General features: G+C 56.1%; 1 protein-coding gene across 1 annotated transcript; it reads left to right on the forward strand.

Moving 5' to 3' along the window:
• Positions 1-482: 482 nt before the first annotated feature.
• On the forward strand, positions 483-14125 carry NMUR1 (neuromedin U receptor 1). Its single transcript, XM_075004384.1, has 4 exons — positions 483-495; positions 619-729; positions 3334-4237; positions 13595-14125. The coding sequence occupies exons 1-4, from the start codon at positions 487-489 to the stop codon at positions 13993-13995; spliced, it is 1425 nt and encodes a 474-aa protein (XP_074860485.1). The 5' UTR covers positions 483-486; the 3' UTR covers positions 13996-14125.
• Positions 14126-19648: the final 5523 nt, after the last annotated feature.

The following is a 19648-nucleotide window of genomic DNA, read 5'->3' on the forward strand; positions in this document are numbered from 1 at the left end:
AGATAAACTGTCCAGCTGCCGAGCTGCCACCCGGTTCTGAGAGCAGACTCCTATATGTGGGGAACGAGGCTCCTGACCCCACAGGTGCCATGTTGGGCTTAGCTCATGGTCACGGTCCCCCCAGGCTGCCCGGCAGGCCCCAGGCCCCTCTGAATTCATCACAGGCCCCGCTGCATTTCAAGCCGGCCCAGGGCTGCAGCGCGAGGCAGGCTAATGCTGGTGGATGCTGCAGCAGACAGAACGCCAGGTCCGGGAAAGTCCAGCGTGCGACCCGACCCTACCCTCTCTCTCTAACGCCACAGCTGATGCGCGCTGGGGTGAGCTGCTGCTGCCCGGACACGGGTCCCTCGCTCTGCCCTGTCCTGCTGTCTCCATTTCTCACGGGCCTCCTGCCTGGGCCAAAGGCCCCAGCCTGGGGGTTGACCTGCCATGGGCCTGGCTGCAGAACCGAGCCATGCACGAGACCCACTCCGCACCGCCGCTGGGATGAGCCAGGTAGGTCCTACAGTGCCCCCTAGTGGCGCTTGAAAAGCCAGCAGCTACACCCAGCCTCCCCCAGCACCCCCCCGCCACTCCAAGGAAGGCAGCTTCCCCATTCATTGATGCTTTTCCCTCCAGTCCGTCACACATGCTCCAGCGCTGACACGGAGGGAAGAATTTAGCTGGATCCTCTTCACCGCCTCCAAACTCTCCGAGGGAGCTTGCAAATTGAGCAGGGCTGGAAGCAAGGTGAGCACCCCCCCTTCTGCTGGAACCCACGAGGCGGCATCTATTTCAGGCATGGGGCTGCGGGGGGGGAAGGTGATAAATCTTAATTATGAAACTGCAGCCCCAGGGGGTAGACACTGAGCTAGTGTGAAGGGAAGGCTACAGATCCCCGAGACGGCTGGATGGGTGGCTGGATAGACAGGTATCAGGTATACAGCTAGGTACCAGCTGAACAGACAGATGCCAGCTGTGTGCTGGAGTAATTGATTAGGATCGGTGGATGGACAGACAGAGAGAGGGATGTCTAGACAGACACCAGACGGGTTTCGTAGCAGGTGAGTGACTGTCGGCTTGTGGCGGTGTCTGTTTTATCCCAATCCAGTTCAGTGTTAAGGGACCGGTCTCGCTTAAACTTTCCTGGGCTGTTCAGTCGGGCTCTGAGCTGGCTGTGAGCAGTGTGCGGCTTAAGGCTGTGAGCACAGCGTGCCTGGCCAGTGCTCTCCGGGACGGGGATGGTTTGGGGGGGTGCAGAGAGAGACAGCTTTGCCCTTGGAGGGGTGACCCCAAAGGCTGTGTGCCATGCAAGAGCAGAGAAATCTTGGCGTCCGTCACTCCAAAAAGTGGCATCTCCCATGCACAGCAATTTGCCTGCCTGAGTTGATAAGACTGTCTCCACTCTCTGGGATGGGAGCGGGGTTATTTATGTCTTCTCCATCACCGAGCACAAATAACCCCCCAGCTTGATTAATGCCCACTCCTTGGCCCAGGCAGCTGGGGCAGTGTCTCCTTAGTCGGCCTCTTGTCTGTGTGTTTCTTCCAGAGCCGCTTGATTTTTCTTCGAGCTCCTTTAGCGTCTCTGTGCCCCAGGGTGGCGATGCCCCCTTGCACAGCTAACGCGTCCCTCCGCTGCGAACAGGTGCCAAAGAGAAATCCTGGGAAGTCCTGGCGGTGCCCAAACCCTGGCAATCTGGATCTGAATGCCAGAGCAGTAGGCGAGCGAAGGGAAAGGGGTGATAATGGGCAGCGAGGAGCAGAAGGGACATGGAGTGAAGCTGAAAGCACTAGAGATGGCTTTTCTTCCATCCGCCTTGTTACACTGGCAAAGCCAACCCTGGTCTTTGTTCAGCCCAGGGGTTTGCTCCTAACCCAGCACCACCAGGCAAAGCATAACCTAGGAGTCATTTCCCCCAGATGGGTCTCTGGCTGTCCCTCGATCTCCTCGGCCCAGCTTGGGGAGGGTGAGTGAGGAGACAGCTAGCAGCTTTGTGGGGCTGAGCATACAATTATATCAGGGCTTTACCTCTGCCAAGCCACTCTGCACTGGACAGGGAAAGATGGAAGGAAATAGTCAGAGAGCCAACAGGCACCAACGGGCGCTGAGCCCACGATTACTGATGATGATGATGATGATTTACCTCTTGCCTTGAGAAGAGGGTGTGCATGTGGGTGAGGTGGGCTGGGGAGTCCACACGGAGACACGCTCCTGCCTGGCCCTGCCAAGTGGCACGTCTGAACGGCTGCCGAGAAAGCTCTGCTGGCAAGAGACGGTGTCAGTCTAGCAGCGCACCCCTGGGACTGGTGATCGGATGACACAGACCCTCTGGAATAACGCAGCCCTGGCGGCCCCGGCACACTCAGCCAGGGAGGCTGCTCTGCCAGATGGGAGGGACTGGAGGAGAATTTTCCCGAGCCAGGCAAACAGCGGAGCTGTGTCTGGGTGATTGGTGTGCTGCACACAGGTGGGATAGGGAAATACGGCTGGCTTCAGCTGCAGGGGGGAAACGGCCCCTCGAGAGGCCCCAGGGTCTCTGGTGATAGGCTGGGGACAGGCAAATGTGTGCGAGAGGCACAGCTCCTGGGCCTGGCTTCGTGGGGGGGTGGATGAGGAAGGGCATTGAGAAGAAGGAGGGAAAGTAGGGATTGGAGAGAACTGAGTGGAGTTTGGAGGGGCCGAGCCGCAGGGAGCCGTGAGCTTTTGTGGGGAGGATCATAGACAGTGGGAGGTTCAGGTCCACCCCCCTCCCCACCTCGTTGGCAAACAGTGTCAGGTCATTTCCCTGACGTGTGGCTCCATCCTTCTGTAGATCTGGATCAAATTTTGACATAGGAGCAGATTGGCAGCTTTCCCCATCATCCCGCCTCCCCTGCCCTTTGAGGCTGTGCCCAGCGGCCCACCATGCTGGGTGGAACAGGATGTGCTGGGAAAGCTGGTACACCCCTTACATCAGCTCTCCGCCAGCCTTCCACACAGATGCCTGGTTACAGCCTGGCCAGGCTGGGGGTCCCCCCCCCCCGGGCACAGCAGGCTGCGTTAGCTCTGATCCCCATTCCTCTCTCCCAAGCAGCAGGCACTGGGTTGGCTGACCTGGCCCCGGTTCAATTTCAAGCCCCTGCAGCCCCACCATCCCATGCTGGCCGCTCGTCGGCATCCCAGACAGCTCCCAGGCTGGTCGCAAAGCCTAGGACTGTAACTCCTAGTGCTCCAGTCTTACCTGCCACATGGGGCCTGCCTAACTGAGCCCCTCTGGCCAGGAAGAGGTGACTGCTGCTGGGAAGGGAATGAGGGTGGCATTGTAGCATCTCTCCTAATCTAATGTAATCTAATCTAATCTAATCTCTTTGCAGCAGGAGGCCATGTATCCCTCGGCCAACTGCTCCAGCCTGCCCCACCGAGACCTCCCCACGCAGCCGGACTACCAGGCACTGTGCAACCGAAGCCAGCAGGACACCGCCTTTAGCCACGTCGACCCCCAGGACTTGAACCTGACAGTGGAGCAACTGCAGGACAAATACCTGGGCCCCAGGAGGTCCAACTTCTTCCTCCCCATCTGCACCACCTACTTGCTGATCTTTGTGGTGGGGGCCATTGGCAACGCGCTCACCTGCCTGGTCATCGTGCGCCACCGGTTCATGAGGACACCCACGAACTATTACCTCTTCAGCCTGGCCGTCTCCGACCTGCTGGTGCTGCTGCTGGGGATGCCGCTGGAGCTCTACGAGATGTGGAGCAACTACCCCTTCCTGCTGGGCACCGGGGGCTGCTACTTCAAGACGCTGCTCTTCGAGGCGGTCTGCTTCGCCTCCATCCTCAACGTCACGGCGCTGAGCGTGGAGCGCTACATCGCCGTGGTCCACCCGCTCAAGGCCAAGTACGTGGTGACCAGGAAGCACGCCAAGAGGGTCATCGGCTCGGTCTGGGTGTTGTCCGTGCTCTGCTCCATCCCCAACACCAGCCTGCACGGCATCCAGCTCCTCTTCGTGCCCGGCCGTGGGGTGGTGCCGGACTCGGCCATCTGCACCCTGGTGAAGCCCCGTCTGATCTACAACCTCGTCATTCAGGTCACCACCATCCTCTTCTTCTTCCTGCCCATGGGGACCATCAGCATCCTTTACCTGCTCATCGGGCTGCAGCTGAAGAAGGAGAAGATGCTCCGAGCCCTGGAGGCCAAATCGGGCAGGGACTGTGACTACCACAACGTCCGTGTCCAGCAGAAGGAGGCCAGGAGGAGGCAGGTGACTAAGATGCTGTGTAAGTGGAGGGGGGCGCGAGATGGGGAGCCCTTGTCAGTCAGCGTTGCGACCGTCCCCTCCAGCAATCCTGCTCCTGCATCTGGTGCCAGGCCCCGAGGAGCCAGCCAGGAATCCTTGGGGGTGCGGCGTTAGCTACCCGCCCCTCCAGCTGAAGCAGTCTCTGCACTCAGGCCCACACAAGGGAGGGGAGACCCACCCAATCCCTGGCTAAGCGACACGCCGAGCGGGAGCCTGGCGTCCCTTTGCAGCGAGACTGGGAGTTAGCAGGTCTACTGGGTAGTGCCTGGAATGCAGCTCCTGGCCAGAGCCAGTCCTACCAGCTTGGTGGCTGGGGAGGGCTTCCAGGGAGGAGCTGGGTCACAGCTGTACCTCGAGCTCCCCAGAGCAGCCTGGGAGGTGGCCAGTGTGCTGGATGGGGCTTGCTTCTTCCTAGGTGTTAGCCTATTCCCCCACCCCCTGCACATGCACAGGTCGTCTCTGCTGGTGCCTGCCAAGGCTCGAGCATTTCTGCTTCCCAGGGCACTGCTCTGTGTGCGCCGCCAGCTAGGCTCTCAGAGCTCCTGCCAAACCCAGCCCCTTATCAGCGTGTACGTAGATACCCGCACCAGGGCTCCCTCGATTTTTTTCCATCCATGGGCAGAATAAATTTTACATGCCCCAAAGCTTGTGCAGACGTGCACCACCCACAGAAACAAGCTGCCGGCTGTGGGTCCCTTGCTAAACAACTGGGCAGCACCTCAATCTCTCCTGGGCGGCTGTCCAAGCACTCAGCTTGCAGGGAACACTGGCCTACACCCATGTGTAATATGGGCATCTGGGGCCGGCTCCTCCGCAGGTAGAAATGGATGTAGTCCGTCCATCCAAGCCAGTGGAGCTGGGCTGCCGATTTAGTCTAGCTGAGGATCTGACCCTAGTGTGTGTGTGTGCTTGTGCAGTGCTGGTGTTGCACGGGGAGGGTGACTTTGCTGCTAGAGCCCGTCGCTGGACGGGTGTCGTCCGGTGGAGGTTTACAGCTGAGCTGGGTGCACGGGGACAGCCGAGCAAGGCTGGCTTCGCTGGCCCTGCGTGCTACTGCCTGCACAGGGAGGGGTACCACGCTGGCCAGACGTCCCACTTTTACAGGGACGCTCTTGCTTTTCGGGGCTCTGTCATGTCCAGGCGCCGGTTCCCACCCCGCCCCAGCCCCCAGTGTTGCACTGGCTAGTTGGTGGCCCTCCGTGCCTGAGAGCGCCCTGTGTTGCTGAGACACTCTGGGGGTACCTCCTAGTGGTGCTTGGGGTTATTGGGCTGAGGGTGCAGAGCCACAGCCGTGCATGGTGCTTTACAGAGAGGCTGCGGGCCCTCTCCGGAGGCACTAACAGTCAGGGTTATGCTTAGAGCTTCCTTTGCCGGCTCTGCATGCCGGGCGGTGTTGGTGGCCCGGTGTGGCTCACATTGGGGGGTGTCTGTGCTGCCTACGGCCGCCAGCCACAGGCGGGGTCCAAGCGCTGGAGGCCCTGCGGAGAGAGGGGTGCAGGCTGCCACAGCGCTGCCTGCCCGGAAGGGCGGATTGGGCGCTGCCCCCGAGCAGATCTCCGCAGCGCCGGGGTTATTTGAAAGCGAGATGCGCAGGGGTGAGCTCTGACTGGCCAATGAGAGTGCTGGTTCTGGGGCCCGAGGCGCACCAGCGCCCCCGTCTACGTTACTGGTCTGGCTGGGGGCCACTTTGCACCCACGTGGCCCTGGTGGCATCGGCGTCCCAGAATCAGGTGCCACGTGGCCTGGTGCCACCGGGACTGTCTGTGCACTTAGCCCAGCCGCCCTGGGCCTCTCTTCTGGAAGTGGGAGGCCCATGTAAACTCCAGCGTCCCACCAGCTGCAGTGCAAGAGAGGACAGCTGGGATCCCTGGGGCCGGGGTGCAGGTGGGTTCTTTAACTGCCTGCCACTCCGTGTACATAGGGAAGTCCCCTGCAGCAGCCGTCCTGGCTGGGGAGAGCGCAACAGGCTGGATAACAGAGCTGAGCCGGCAGCTCTCCCAGTTGCTCATTAATCTGGAAAGATGCCCAGGGCAATTAATCCATTACTGGAGGGCTGTTTCATTTGCTAATAGACGCACAGGGCTTCCAAGGAGCCCATGGCTGGCTGGCGGGTTTTGCTCCTGCACAGACATGATCCAGGGCAGGAAATATCTCCCAGGGACGGTGTCCGCTTGTGTCTCTCTGCTGACTGCAGTCCTCCTGGGGCTGCAATACTAGGCCTGGGTGAGCGAAGGGCCCAGGCTTGCCAAGAAGCCAAGGCACGTGGCAGGGAAATGGCTGGAACAGCCCAGGCAAGACAGAGGGAGAGAGATCTTAACCAGACCTCCTGTCCTTTGTACGACCCCCCTCCCGCAGCCACCCCCAGAGAGCAGATCAACAAGCAGGGGGGAGGCTGAATCCCTTTTGTTACGGCCTTGCTGTGCAGCGAGCCAGCAGCCTGTCTGTGCTTCGTTAGCATTGCAGACAGGCGCTGGCTGGGACGGCCTTGAGCTCCCCGTGCCTGCATAAGGCCTTATGTGCGCCTGCAACAGCGGTCCCAGCTATGCACAAGCATCAGCATCTCACACTACTTGCATTTCAACTCTGGCCTGGCTTGGAGCAGTGCCCTCTGCCTAGCTGTTCCACCCCAGGGAAGCCACAAACACAGCAGCCGGCTGGCTCAGACGGGTCCCCTACCCCGGCTCCCTCTCCGCAGTGCAGTGTGCCAGAGCTGGAAATGAACCTGCTTCCTTCCTCCCAGCGGCAGAGCTGGAGGGGTTGCAAGCACTTCGGAAGATACGAGCAGGGTTCAGCCTGGTCGTGACCAAGTGCTGAACTGAAATAAATAGAGAGAAATCCCTTAAGGGCAAAAGTAAAGTGCTGCCCTGCATGAGGGATAATCCGTCGCCTGCGTACAGAAAGGCAAATGGCTACTGAGGAAGGAACAATGCAGAAGAGGATCGGGATTGATGATGTATCACAGATGAAACGTGAGAGGTTAGTATAATAGCGCGGCAAAGCAAACGTCATTCTGGGATGCATTTTCAGCAGCATCCGGGTTATTAGAAAGCGAGATGCGCAGGGGCGAGCTCTGACTGGCCAATGCGTGTTCTGGTTCCTGGGCCCAATGTGCACAGGGGCCCCCGTTTACAGCAGGGGAAGGGGATATAAAATGTTACTGATCTGACTGGGGGCCACTTTGCACCACGTAGCCCAGGTGGCATCGGCGTCGCAGAATCAGGTGCCATGTGGCCTGGTGCCACCGGGGCTCTCTGTGCACTTAGCCCAGCCGCCCTGGGCCTCTTTTCTGCAAGTGGGAGGCCCATGCAATGTCCAGCGTCTCTCCAGCTGCAGTGCAAGAGAGGACAGCTGGGATCCCTGGGGCCGGAGTGCAGGTGGGTTCTTTACCTGTCTGCCGCTCCGTGTACATAGTCTGTCCCTGCAGCAGCCGTCCTGGGTGGGGAGAGCAACAGGCTGGAGATAGCAGAGCCGAGCCGGCTCAAGAAGTAATTCTTCTGCTCTGGAAAGGCCTCTGCTGGAGTATTGCCTCTGATTCAGGGGCCCACGTTTTGAGAAAGATGTGAACAAAGTGGAGAAAGTCCAGAGTGGAGCTACCAAATCCCGGCCTCCGAGGACAGGGTGAAAACACTGGGTGGGGTTTAGCTGGAGAAGAGAAGGCTGCGGGGAGGGCAGATGAGGCTTCCAGTGTGTGAAAGGTGGTTCGAAGGAGAAGGGTGGTAGATTGTGCCCTGTAACCACTAAGGCTAGGACAAGAAGCAATGGGCTTAAATTGCCTCAGCGAGATTTAGGTGAGACATGAGGGAAAATTTCCTGACTGCCAGGGCTTAAATTGTCTAGGGAGGTTGTGGAATCTCTCATAGGAGATTTTAAGAGCAGGTTAGACAACCCCTAGTCAGGGGTAGTGTAATATTTACCCTGCCTCAGTGCACTCAAGCTCCCTCCCAGCCCTGCTTTTCCATGGGTCTGTCGGGGGACCAGGGCTGGGGGGTTGCTGCAGTCTTTTTGGAGGGGGCAAAGCGGCTCTGCTCCTAGGAGAGAGAGCCAGACACCTAGGGGCTGTCAGAGGGGCTTAGGGTCATCCCACTCCCACCCCAGGGTGACTCCCCTTAGCCAGAGCGCGAGGGATATGGGAGCTGGGAGAGGGGAGCCCAACCTGAGAAGCACGAGCACTGTGCCCTGTGTCACAGAGTGGGGGGGGTCCCCCAGGCCCTGCACCCCACCTGCAGGCAGCCGTGACTCTCACTCAGCAGGAGAACAGGTGACAGGGACCCAAACTAGAACAGACCTGTCAGCACAGACCCCAGAAGCCGTCAGTACCATCCATCTTGGGGGGAAGGGTCCCAAATGGGGTCCCCGAGCCAGGCCCTGGCCCCCTTCCTCCCTCTCCAGCCAGACCGGACTGCCCCACTCCACAGCCCAGCACCAATTCAAACCAGCCAGGCCCCTCCTCCTGCCTTTGTCCTATTTCCCAAGGGAGAAAGGTGTCACCTGGTTGCCTAGGTTACAAAGAGCAGGTAGGCCCATTGAGAAATCAGCACACCGAAACTCCCGTCACTAATTACGCACTGAGGCTGTGCCTAGGGAAACTGAGGCACCCACCACATGTCACTCCAGGACAGTAGGAAACACATACACCTGAACCAGGGGACTAAAATCTCACCCCCGACTTCGTCACGCCCTGGCAGGCAGGCGGGCGCTCGGGGAACCCACCTGGCCACTGTCCTGCAACAGTGAACTTGGCTGCCCCAAGGCGACAGCAATTGGCCTTGCTCTGATGCCCAGGTACAGCCCACAATGATGAAATGTCCCAGAAGGCATTGCTCCATCTTGAGCCAAACGTTGGCGACCAGAGGAGCAGGCTGAGCCTTAGGTGTGAATTCCCTGTGCCCTCTGAAAAGACTGACCATGGGGGAGGTTTTCGTCCCTCTGACAGGAGTCTGTGTCCTGTGCAGAACATAAGAACCAGGTTCCCATCTGCTCTGCACCTACACTAATGATCCCAAGGCACTCCCCGTGAGAACAGTGGTTCATCCCAGTGGCCTTGGCCCAAATGTCTCTTTAGCCCCTTGCCATGCCATGCCTCGTGGTGGGGCTCCACCCCAGAAACAGCTGCATTTCACGGAGTCTAATCTAGCTAGCTCCCATCACCGTAGGATCTTGGTGTCTCTGATGCGAAATGATGGTCTGTGGGGGCCTTGGACTAACAAACCCCAATTACCCAAAGTTTGGGTTAGCTGAAATATTTCTGTCCCCAGGATCCACAAGTCCTGTAAGGACTGAAATCCCTTCTCTGGCCTCCTGCCGTGCCCCCAGCCAACCGGTCAGCGAGGGGTTAACCTAGTAGGGGCACTCCTGTCATCTGCATGCCATCCCACCCGCCCTGCTGCCCCCCGCTTGGGCACGGCGCCCGGCCTCTTGCAGGACCTGGCATTTCAAAGAAAGAGGCCCCATCCCATGTCGACTGCAGATCTCCCTCCACCCCATCCAGCTGCAGCTGGGTCAGGAGCTGTGCTGGAAAAATAACCGCAGGTCTGAGTGAAATGCCAGCGGAATCCCAATCGCTCGGAGTTCAGCCTCTCGGGAACCCTCACCCCCCTGGGCAAAGCTGGGCAGGGGCCCGGCATGCTCCCCCTGCACTCTGCCAGGGTCTGGGGAGCCGAAGTGCACAATCTAAGCCAGCTCCCCTGGCCTGGGCGTGCAAGGGAGACCCAGGGCATTCCTTTGCCCCGCTGGCACAGGAGCAGCCAGAATGCTGGGTCCCATGTGGTGCAGGAAGCTTTGAGCTCAGCCCCCTGGTCTGAACACCTGACAGAGACACGTGGAGGTAGGATGGGGCACGGTCAGTGGCTTGTCCCCAGCCCAGGGTCAGCCGGGGGGGCAGTGCAGGGACTGAGCGTGTCTCATCAGGTGGCATTTGGCCTGCCTCAAAACACAGCCCTGGTCACTGGCACCACCCACCCCTGCAGCCTCCATCCAGGTGGGGTTAAAGACTGACAGGCTGCGCAGGCCCCATCTGACTTTGTAGTCTAATAGCTTTCCCCTGGGTGATGATGATACCAAGCTGTTCAGGATAGTCAAAACCAAAGTAGATTGTGAAGAGCTTCAAGAAGATCTCAGCAAACTGAGTGATTGGGCAGCAAAATGGCAAATGAAATTTAATGTGGGTAAGTGTAAGGTAATGCACATTGGGAAAAATAACCCCAATTATACATACAATGTGATGGGGGCAAATTTAGATACAACAGATCAGGAAAGGGATCTTGGAATTATAGTGGATAGTTCTCTGAAAACATCCATGCAGTGTGCAGCGGCAGTCAGTAAAGCAAATAGGATGTTAGGAATTATTAAAAAAGGGATAGAGAATAAGACGAAGAATATCTTACTTCCGCTACATAAAACTATGGTACGCCCACATCTTGAGTACTGTGTGCAGATGTGGTCTCCTCACCTCAAAAAAGATATACTGGCATTGGAAAAGGTTCAGAAAAGGGCAACTAAAATGATTAAGGGTTTGGAAAGGGTCCCATATGAGGAGAGGCTAGAGAGACTGGGACTTTTCAGTCTAGAAAAGAGGAGATTGAGGGGCGATATGATAGAGGTATATAAAATCATGAGTGGTGTGGAGAAAGTGAATACTGAAAAGTTATTTACTTGTTCCCATAATATAAGAACTAGGGGACACCAAATGAAATTAATGGGTAGTAGGTTCAAAACTAATAAAAGAAAATTTTTCTTCACACAGCGCACAGTCAACCTGTGGAACTCCTTGCCAGAGGAGGCTGTGAAGGCCAGGACTCTAACAGAGTTTAAAAAAGAGCTTGATAAATTTTTGGAGGTTAGGTCCATCAATGGTTATTAGCCAAGGGTAAAGTATGGTGCCCCTAGCCTTTAGTCAAAGGCTGGAGACAGATGGCAGGAGACAAATCGCTTGATCATTGTCTTCGGTTCACCTCCTCTGGGGCACCTGGCACTGGCCACTGTTGGCAGACAGGATACTGGGCTGGATGGACCTTTGGTCTGACCCAGTATGGCCGTTCTTGTGTTCTTATGTTCTTAAGTGTATCCAGATATTCAGCCCCTTTAGCGCCTGCTGCCTCCGCCTTGCTCTTTACTCACCCCCAAGACCAGAACTGCCTGATCTTGAGGTGCAGTAATCAGCAGCCAGAGACTGACAGTGTCTGTCCCAAGAGGGGAAGCCTGCCTGCCTGCCTGCCTGCCTTTATCAGGATTCTGAACACTTTAAAGACTAACAAAATTATTTATTCGGTGATGAGCTTTCATGGGACAGACCCACTTCTTCAGATCAATCTCATTTCCAATACAGACCGACATAAATGTATTGGAAATGAAATTGAACCGATGAAGTGGGTCTGTCCCATGAAAGCTCGTCACCGAATAAATCATTTTGTTAGTCTTTAAAGTACTACATTTCTGCTGCTTTGGTTTGTTGGAGTACAGACTAATATGGCCACCTCTCTGTTAACTATTTACCAGGCCTGGGGAGCAGGATACTGAGCGCTTAGCATGTATTCCGCTTTCTTGGTAATTGTCAATAAGTAGAGAAGAAGAATATTACTGTGTAAGGCTTTTTTAGTGGCACAGATCCTGCATACCAGTAGGGAATTACACCTTGCGCCCTAGGAATTGAGTAAGGGTGGGAGTTAAAATTAACAGGGTCGCACCTTGAGCCCTCAGGACTGGGTAAAGGCATGTGTGTCCCTGACGTGTAGAAGGGATAAAGAAATGTGTGGGGGGTAGCAAGATCTCAGGGAGAAGGCGCTGTGTTTGCCAAGAGCTTGGGGATGGTGTGAGAGAACCATAGCCCAGAGACAGGGTAGCGAATGGAAGGGAGACAAGAGCCAAAGCCCGTTAATGTGACGGCAATTAGCAACTGCTGGCATGGAGGCGGGCTGCAGAAAGAGGGAGATCACAAGGCAGTGAAAAGAACGGATGTGGGGAAGGAAAGAGCCACGGAGACTGTCTGAGAAATCAGAGGGGCAGGAGGGAGTGAGAGCTACGGAGGATGGCAGAGATCGATCGGAGGCACGGGCTGGATCACTCCAAAACTGCCCTGTTGTCTCCGTTCCCTCTGAAGTCTCTGGCGTTAGCCACTGTTGGAAGACAGGACACAGGGCTAGACAGACCATTGATCTGCCCCCGCGGGGCTGTTCTGGGGTATTTTATGTCGCTTATGGAGCATGGCGGGTGGGAAAGGACCAGCTCAGGTTCCATTTAGGAAGGGTTTACAAAGGGTTAATAGACGTTTCATATTAAAGGGAAGAGTATAGCTGATAAAGCGGTCTGTTGATTTGCCGGCTTCTATAACGGCAGATTAGCCAGTTATGAAAACAGCAAACTCTTTGTTCACTTTCGATAAGCAGCTGATCGTGTAAACCCTACTGAATACACAACATGCCTCGTGGTACGTTACAAGCCATGCGATTAGGGTGCACAGCCAGCTAACTGCCGTGTGCCATCGGCGTAGCTGGGGATGTGTCGTGACATAAAACCAGTGTCCTACCGCCGTGATGAGCAACCTCGTTTCTCTCCTTCTTTCTTTCATGCCCTTTACGCTGGTGTTTGTCATCCAGTCCTTCTATTTGTGTGTCTCACCCCTGATTAAGATAAACCAGTAGGACATACTTGAAGAAATGCAAATAGCTACTGTCCTGCCTGCCATACAGAACCAACCAAAACCTCCCGCCCTTCTTTAAAATTTCCGTTTGGTCTCTCTTCCCATCCTGCAGCCACAGAATCCTTTGCAGGTTTATGTCCATTCACTGTACGGGCCCATTTCCTTTCCAGGCCTGTGTGATGCCAAGTATGGTGACTCGTAAGGCGACGGTAAACCAATTGCCATGAAAGGAAGGGGTGTTTACCCTGGGGTGGCAGGTTAGAAGTTAGACCATCCGCTCGGCGGGGAAAGAAGCTACAACATGCAGCCTTATGGGCCTTTGTCATTCCAGGTAAAGGAGCAATTCCATTAGGTGTCGGTGGCATCAGTAGGCTGTTATCCCTCTGTAGTAGAGCCAGGAATTGCACCTCGGTTACCTGTGGCCCAAACGACACCCTAATCCTTGGGCCACCCTTTCTGGCCTACATGTACCAGCGTTAAAGAGGGCAGGACACGAGCTTTTATAAGGGTCCTGCACCAGTAGTATTTCCGTTCTGCACAGAGGGAATATGGCAACTAACGTAGCAACAGCAAAGATGACGAGGCAAGAAATAAGCCGCCCCATCAGCTCAGGGCCTGCCATGGCCACCAAGCTCAGCCCCTGCCCCACCTCCCACACCACCACCATGGCCGGGGAATGCTCATTTCTCTGCTTCCTTCCAGTTGCGCTGGTGGTCGTCTTCGGGATCTGCTGGGCCCCCTTCCACACGGACCGGCTCGTCTGGAGCTTTGTCTCCAACTGGACGGTCCAGCTGCTGCACATGTTCCAGTACGTCCACGTCATCTCTGGGGTCTTCTTCTACCTGAGCTCGGCCGCCAACCCCATCCTCTACAACCTGATGTCCACTCGCTTCCGGGAGATGTTCAAGGAGGTGATATGCCGCCAGCGCTGGAGGAGGCTGGGCTCCAGGAAGTACTCGCCCAGCGTCACCCAGGGCACCACCCGCAGCACGGTGTGTGAGCTCCTGCCCGCCGGCAACGGGCTGCCTCTGTCCGGTGTGGAGGAGGAGGAGATGGTCATGGCAGGGGAGGACGCCATTAAGCACGAGACATCCTTCCCCTGAGGACACCACCAGGGCCCTGGGTAGCTGGGCTCCTGAAGGGATATGGTGACTGAGCCGGGGTTGGGAAGGCCATGTCCTGTGTCTAGTCACCTGTTTATGTCTGCGGCCACCTGCCGGTACTGCCCTGGCATTACCTCCACCCTCACCTCCTCGGCCAGAGTCACGGGTGCTGGATCATGAGCAAAGGCAGCTCTTGGGTTCAGAGAGGTGGGGTGTTAGTTCTGGCCTGGCTGGGGTCCCACTCCATGGGTCAGCAGGCCTAGGGGGTGCAGTCTTCTGGCCACAGGTGGTTGCCTGATGCATTTGGCAGCACTGGACTGGCCGTGCTTGGAGGGACACACCAGAAACAGGTTAGGGGAAGGGGGACCTGAGGGAGCTCAGCCCAAAGGCCACAGACAGGATTCCCTCTAATTTTTCCCTCCATAAGTGGAATAAATTTTGTCCTGTACACCATGGCATGGGCAGATGTGCACCACCAGTAGACACACAAGCGGGCAGCTGTGGGTGCTTGGCTAATCAGCTGGGCAGCAGCTGACTCTCTCCTGGACAGCCACCCACGCGCTCGCCTTCCAGGCTGGTTCTGGGGTGCAACTGCCTCTGTAGCTCAGGTTCCCCCACCCCAGCCCCAGCAGACCTCTCCCTTCTTGGCAAAGCCTGAGGCTCCAGCACGGCTCTGCCAATGCCGTCCTGTGCTGGCCACCACGTGACACGGTGGCGGCATGGTGGGTCCTGCTGGGTTACCGGCTAAGGTGGGGGGGACGTTTCGGTCACAACATGGCCATGTCATGCTGCCGCTCAGGAGCCATCACAGCCTGCCAGCCTCATTCACCCCCCTGCCACGGGGGTCCCCCTCCCCACCCTTGCTCTCTCCTCCCTTCCCCAGACTTTTTTCCCACCACAGAACAATCCCTCCTCCAGGTGTCCCCGGCCAACTTCCCTCCTAGTAGCCCCCAACTTTCTCCAGTATCCTGGTCCCCACTGGATGACCCCATTACCTACAAGCCCCCTTTGCGCCTGAGATGTACAGAGAATCTGGTTCCAACCCCAGGCCTCCCCAGTTCACGTGACTTTAAAGATGATCAGCTGTCGGGGTCTGGTTCCCTGCCTCATGGGGGTCTGGTTCCCTGCCTCCTAGTGCTGGGACCTTTGGGAGTCCTGGCCCCAGATTTCACACCTACATCAGCTACAGCCTAGCAAATGAGAGCTGAGATGCTCCCAGGACTCCAGGAGCTGGAGCTTCCAGAAGGATGCAGTTATGAGGAGCATTGGTAGCACTGGGTCCCGGTTACCCCTCCCCTGTTGGCCCTGGGAAGGAAGGAGTGGCCCAAGAGGGGTAGGAAATCAGAGAACTGCCATGCAGAGAACTTCCCCTGGGCTGGACGTGCTGTGGCTGAGGGCGCCAGCACCCTCCCTGACCACGTTCCTGGCCGTCCGAGTGGGTGACGGGCCTTTGCCTCCACAGCTCTGGGCCAGGCGGGGACAGCTGTGGTTGGGAAGCCCTTCCCCAGGCAGCCCCAGCCAGGTGCGTGGTGCTCACAGATCAGCTGGCCACCCTCAGGCTGCCCTTCCGCCCAAACAGGGAGGGCCTGTAAATAAATCGGAGGGACTGGGCCGTGGGGGCCTGGCCTGGCTGAGCTGCCCAGGTCGGAGCAGACGGGGCTGGTTTTACTCCGTCCCCAAAGGAGGAGGAGGAGGCGCAGCATGAGGCTGACTCTCCCTTTCCCTGGCTGGCTCCTGCGTGATGGGAAGGTGACTCACCTCGGACTGACCGCAGAGGAGTCTCTTAGCCCTTTGCTGGCAGCTGACGCAGAGTGCCAGGGAGCAGAGGCTCGCCCTCTCCGCTCCCCATTCCTCCTTCCACCACCTGGCTCCAGTCTCGCCCCAGCCCAGCCCCTCTGACATCGGTAGCTACCCTGGGCCTGGGACAAGTGTGGGAGTTTTCTGCCTGTGGGTTTCTCCAGCGTGCATGAGACGATTGTCACTTGCCTTGAGAATTAAAACAAACCCACAAGTATTCTCCTTCGTTGGTTGCAACTTATTTCTCTCCCTCCACTGCTTTCTCTCCCCAGTCCCGTGCTCTTTATTCAGTACAAATGCACTCCCACCCTGCCTTGACTTCCCTGGCTGAGACACAGCAGGGGAGCTAAATAAACCCTTTGCATCTGTCTTCACTGCAGAGGTTTAGAGGGAGATCCCCAGACCTGAGCCCATTCTTTCTAGGTGCCTAATCGGAGGACCTGTCCCTGATGGAGGTGTCAGTAGAGGAGGTTCTGGGATAAATCCATACCTTAAGCAGCAGTTAGTTCCTCATACCGAATGGGGCTCACCCAAGAAATCTAAAAGGACTCAGCTATGAAACAGCAGGAATATTAACTGGTAGGTAACCTACAGCGTGAAACAGACTGTGGATCAGATGACTGGAGGACAATGAAGGCGAGGCTGATTTTCTGGAGGGGATCCTGGCAACTGCAGGCCAGTAAGCTGAACTTCAGGGCCAGGCAAGTTGGTAGATATTACGTTAAGACGCAGTTTGTGGGTGAGTCCACGAGGATTTGCTGAAGGGAAATGATGCCTCACCCAGCTCGGAGAAGTATCAGAGGGGGAGCCGAGTTAGTCTGTATCGGCAAAAACAACGGGAAGTCCCGGGGCACCTTATAGGCTGAGATATTTTGGAGCATCAGTTTTCGTGGGCGTCTAGGATGATTCTGCTAAGGGGCCAACAAAGTATTCAGACAGCCCCTGGCACAGGCAACCCTGTCTCCACCCTGCAGGCCCTGCCCCTTCCCCGATCCTGCCCCCATCTATCCCCTCCCCTGGACCAACACTGCCCAGGGGCTATGGGGGGCCTGGCACTGCAGGCAGCAGGGGTCACCCCCCCACACACACCTTGCTGCCCTCCCATCCTGCTGCATCCTGCTTCTGCGCAGTCACTGGAAGCAGAGCTCCCTGGGGCTGGCCACTCCATTTCCACCACGGCAGAGGAGCCGGGCACAGCAGGCCGGGAGGGTGGCGTGGTGGACAGAGCAGTGCCAGGCCCCTCGTAGCCACTTCTCCCACCTGGCCACAGAACGGTTGGGGCAGCTGCCGCGGAACCCCCAAAAGTGTGGGGGTCGGCGGGGCCGCCCCTCTCTCGATGCAGCGTACTTGGACTTTCACAGACTCACTAGGGCTGTGTCTACACGGGCATCCCTCCTTCGAAAGAGGCATGCAAATGAGGTAAATGGAAAATGCAAATGAGATACAAATTTGCATACCTGACACCTCATTTGCATATTATTGTTTTGCAATAGCTTCTTTTGAAGGAAGAAAGCCAGTGTAGACACTGCTTTTTTGAAAGTAAACCCCATCTTCCAAAGAACCCTTCTTCCCTTTTTTTATGGGAAGAAGGATTCTTTCAAAGATGGGGTTTAGGTTTCGGAAGAGCGGTGTCTACACTGGTTTTCTTCTTTTGAAAGAAGCTGTTTCGAAATAAGAACATGCAAATGAGGGGTCAGATCTGCAAATTTGTACCTCGTCTGCATTTTCCATTTACCTCATTTGCATGCCTCTTTCGAAAGGCAAGAGGCAGGGCTAAAAAGCAGTAACAGCCCTGGCTAAGCAGGTGTGCTCCCCGGCACAGGGGGAGCAGTGCCAGGTACGCAGGCTGCTATGAATCAAGCAGGGACAGCTGGTCCCACTTGAGGCTGCTGGGGCCTGTTAAAAAGCCTTCCCCACCTTCCACTAGGGAGAGGAAAGAGGAGACTGGTGAGGAGAGTAGAACATGGAAGGAGACAGAGTTGCTAAGGAGAACACCAGCAATATCAGAGAGAGCAGGGAAAGTGAGGTGCTCTTACAGGGGCTGTTTGGGTTCCTGGCCCCTGGCAACCCCAGGGCTCAGTTGGAGGCTGGGAGGGACTGGTTATTTAGCTCAGAAGGCTCCTATCTGCTGCCCTGTGGGTCCAGGGCCCAGAGCCTGAACCGTGGCAAGGGCTAGCGGGCCTTATATTGTGGAGTGGCCAGAGATCTGGGGCCCAGGAGTGGTCCTGACCCTGCTACACAAGGTACCTCACAAAGGCTTTGAAGCAAAGAAAGCTGTCATGAGATTAGGGGGAGAGTTCTCTGAAGGGTCAGTAACGGGCTAAGAGACAGGAAACAAAGGGTAGGAATAAATGATCAGCTCTCAGAATGGAGAGCTGTAATTTGGGGGATCCCCAAGGACCTGTACTGGGCCTGCTGCCCTTCTCCACAAATGATCTGGAAAAGTGGGTAAACAGCGAGGGGGCAAAATGTGTTGCTGGAGACAGTTAAGTCTAAAGCAGCCTGCGGCGTTATAAAGGCACTTCACAAAGCCAAGCCCCTGTGCGATGAGATGGCAAATGAAACTCATTGTTAAGTGCCAAGTAATGCGTGGGGGGGGGAAACATATATTCCCATGCAAACTGATGGGGTTTAAATTAGCTGCTACCACTCAAGAAAAAGATCTCACCCTGGTTGCGGCTAGTTCTCAGCAAACATCTGCTCAGTATGCAGTGCCAGTCAAACAGGCTCAGAGAATTCTCTGAACCATTAGGAAAAGGATAGATAATAAAACAAAATATCAGAATGCCACTATATCAGTCCTTAGTATGCCCACCCCTTGAATTTTGCATGCAGTTCTGGTTGCCCCTTCTCAAGGAAGATAAATTAGAATTGGAAAAAGTCTAGAGAAGGGCAAGACGATAAGAGATGTGGAACAGCTTCCACCTGAGGAGATTTTGAAATGAGGGGGTGTTTTCAGCTTGGAAAAGGATGACTAAAGGGGATATGAGAAAGGTCTATAAAACCATGACTGGCGTGGAAGAAAATTAACAAGAAAGTGTCATTTCCCCCTGCCATGTTAGGCAAGACCCAGGGGTCGCCCCCTGAAACGAAGAGGCAGCAGGTTTCAAACAAAGCTAAGGCAGTATTTCTTCACCCAACGCTCAGTTAACCTGTGGAACTCCTTGCCAGGGGATGCTGCGAAGTCCAATAGAGTAACTGGGTTCAAAAATAGATGTGGAGAAGTTCCTGGAGGACAGGATGGTCAGAGAGACAGCCCCATGCTTTGCTGTTCCTAAATCTCGGTGTGACAGAAGCTGGGATTGGCTGGCGGGGAGTGGATCACTTAATAATTGCTTTGCTCTGTTCACTCCGTTTGAAGCCGTTGGCTTTGGCCACTGTAGGCAGACAGGAAAGAGGTGTAGACAGACCTTGGTCTGACCCAAAATGGCCATTCTGATGTTTTTATGACAGGAACCCTGCTTTTTTTAACTCCCCTGCCTGAAGCATGGTTAGATCCCCTGCAGTGCTGCAGTAAGACCAATACTATCAGGGGAAACTTCCATGGCATTCCCGAGCAAACAAACTGGAGCAGACAATGCTGACCTTGTTCCTTCGTAGTGTGACCACCCCCAGGCGGGCTTGAAGCTAGGACCTCTGGAGCTTAGGGCAGGAGCTGCTGCAGTTTGCGCTGAGAGCCCTCTGGCTATCAGCAGGACTCACTCTCTCCCTGTGTAGGTGGTTTAGGTGAACCACACTCCTTGGTGTGTGGGTTATAATAGCTCCCCAACCAATGGGCCTGTAATCCCTTCCTTTAGCACTGCTTCACCTTAGGGCGTGATCCATTCTCTCTGTGGGAGCCTTGAGACTGGTTTCA

Source organism: Carettochelys insculpta, chromosome 10 (assembly GCF_033958435.1).
Source record: "Carettochelys insculpta isolate YL-2023 chromosome 10, ASM3395843v1, whole genome shotgun sequence".
Taxonomy (NCBI): Eukaryota; Metazoa; Chordata; order Testudines; family Carettochelyidae; genus Carettochelys; species Carettochelys insculpta.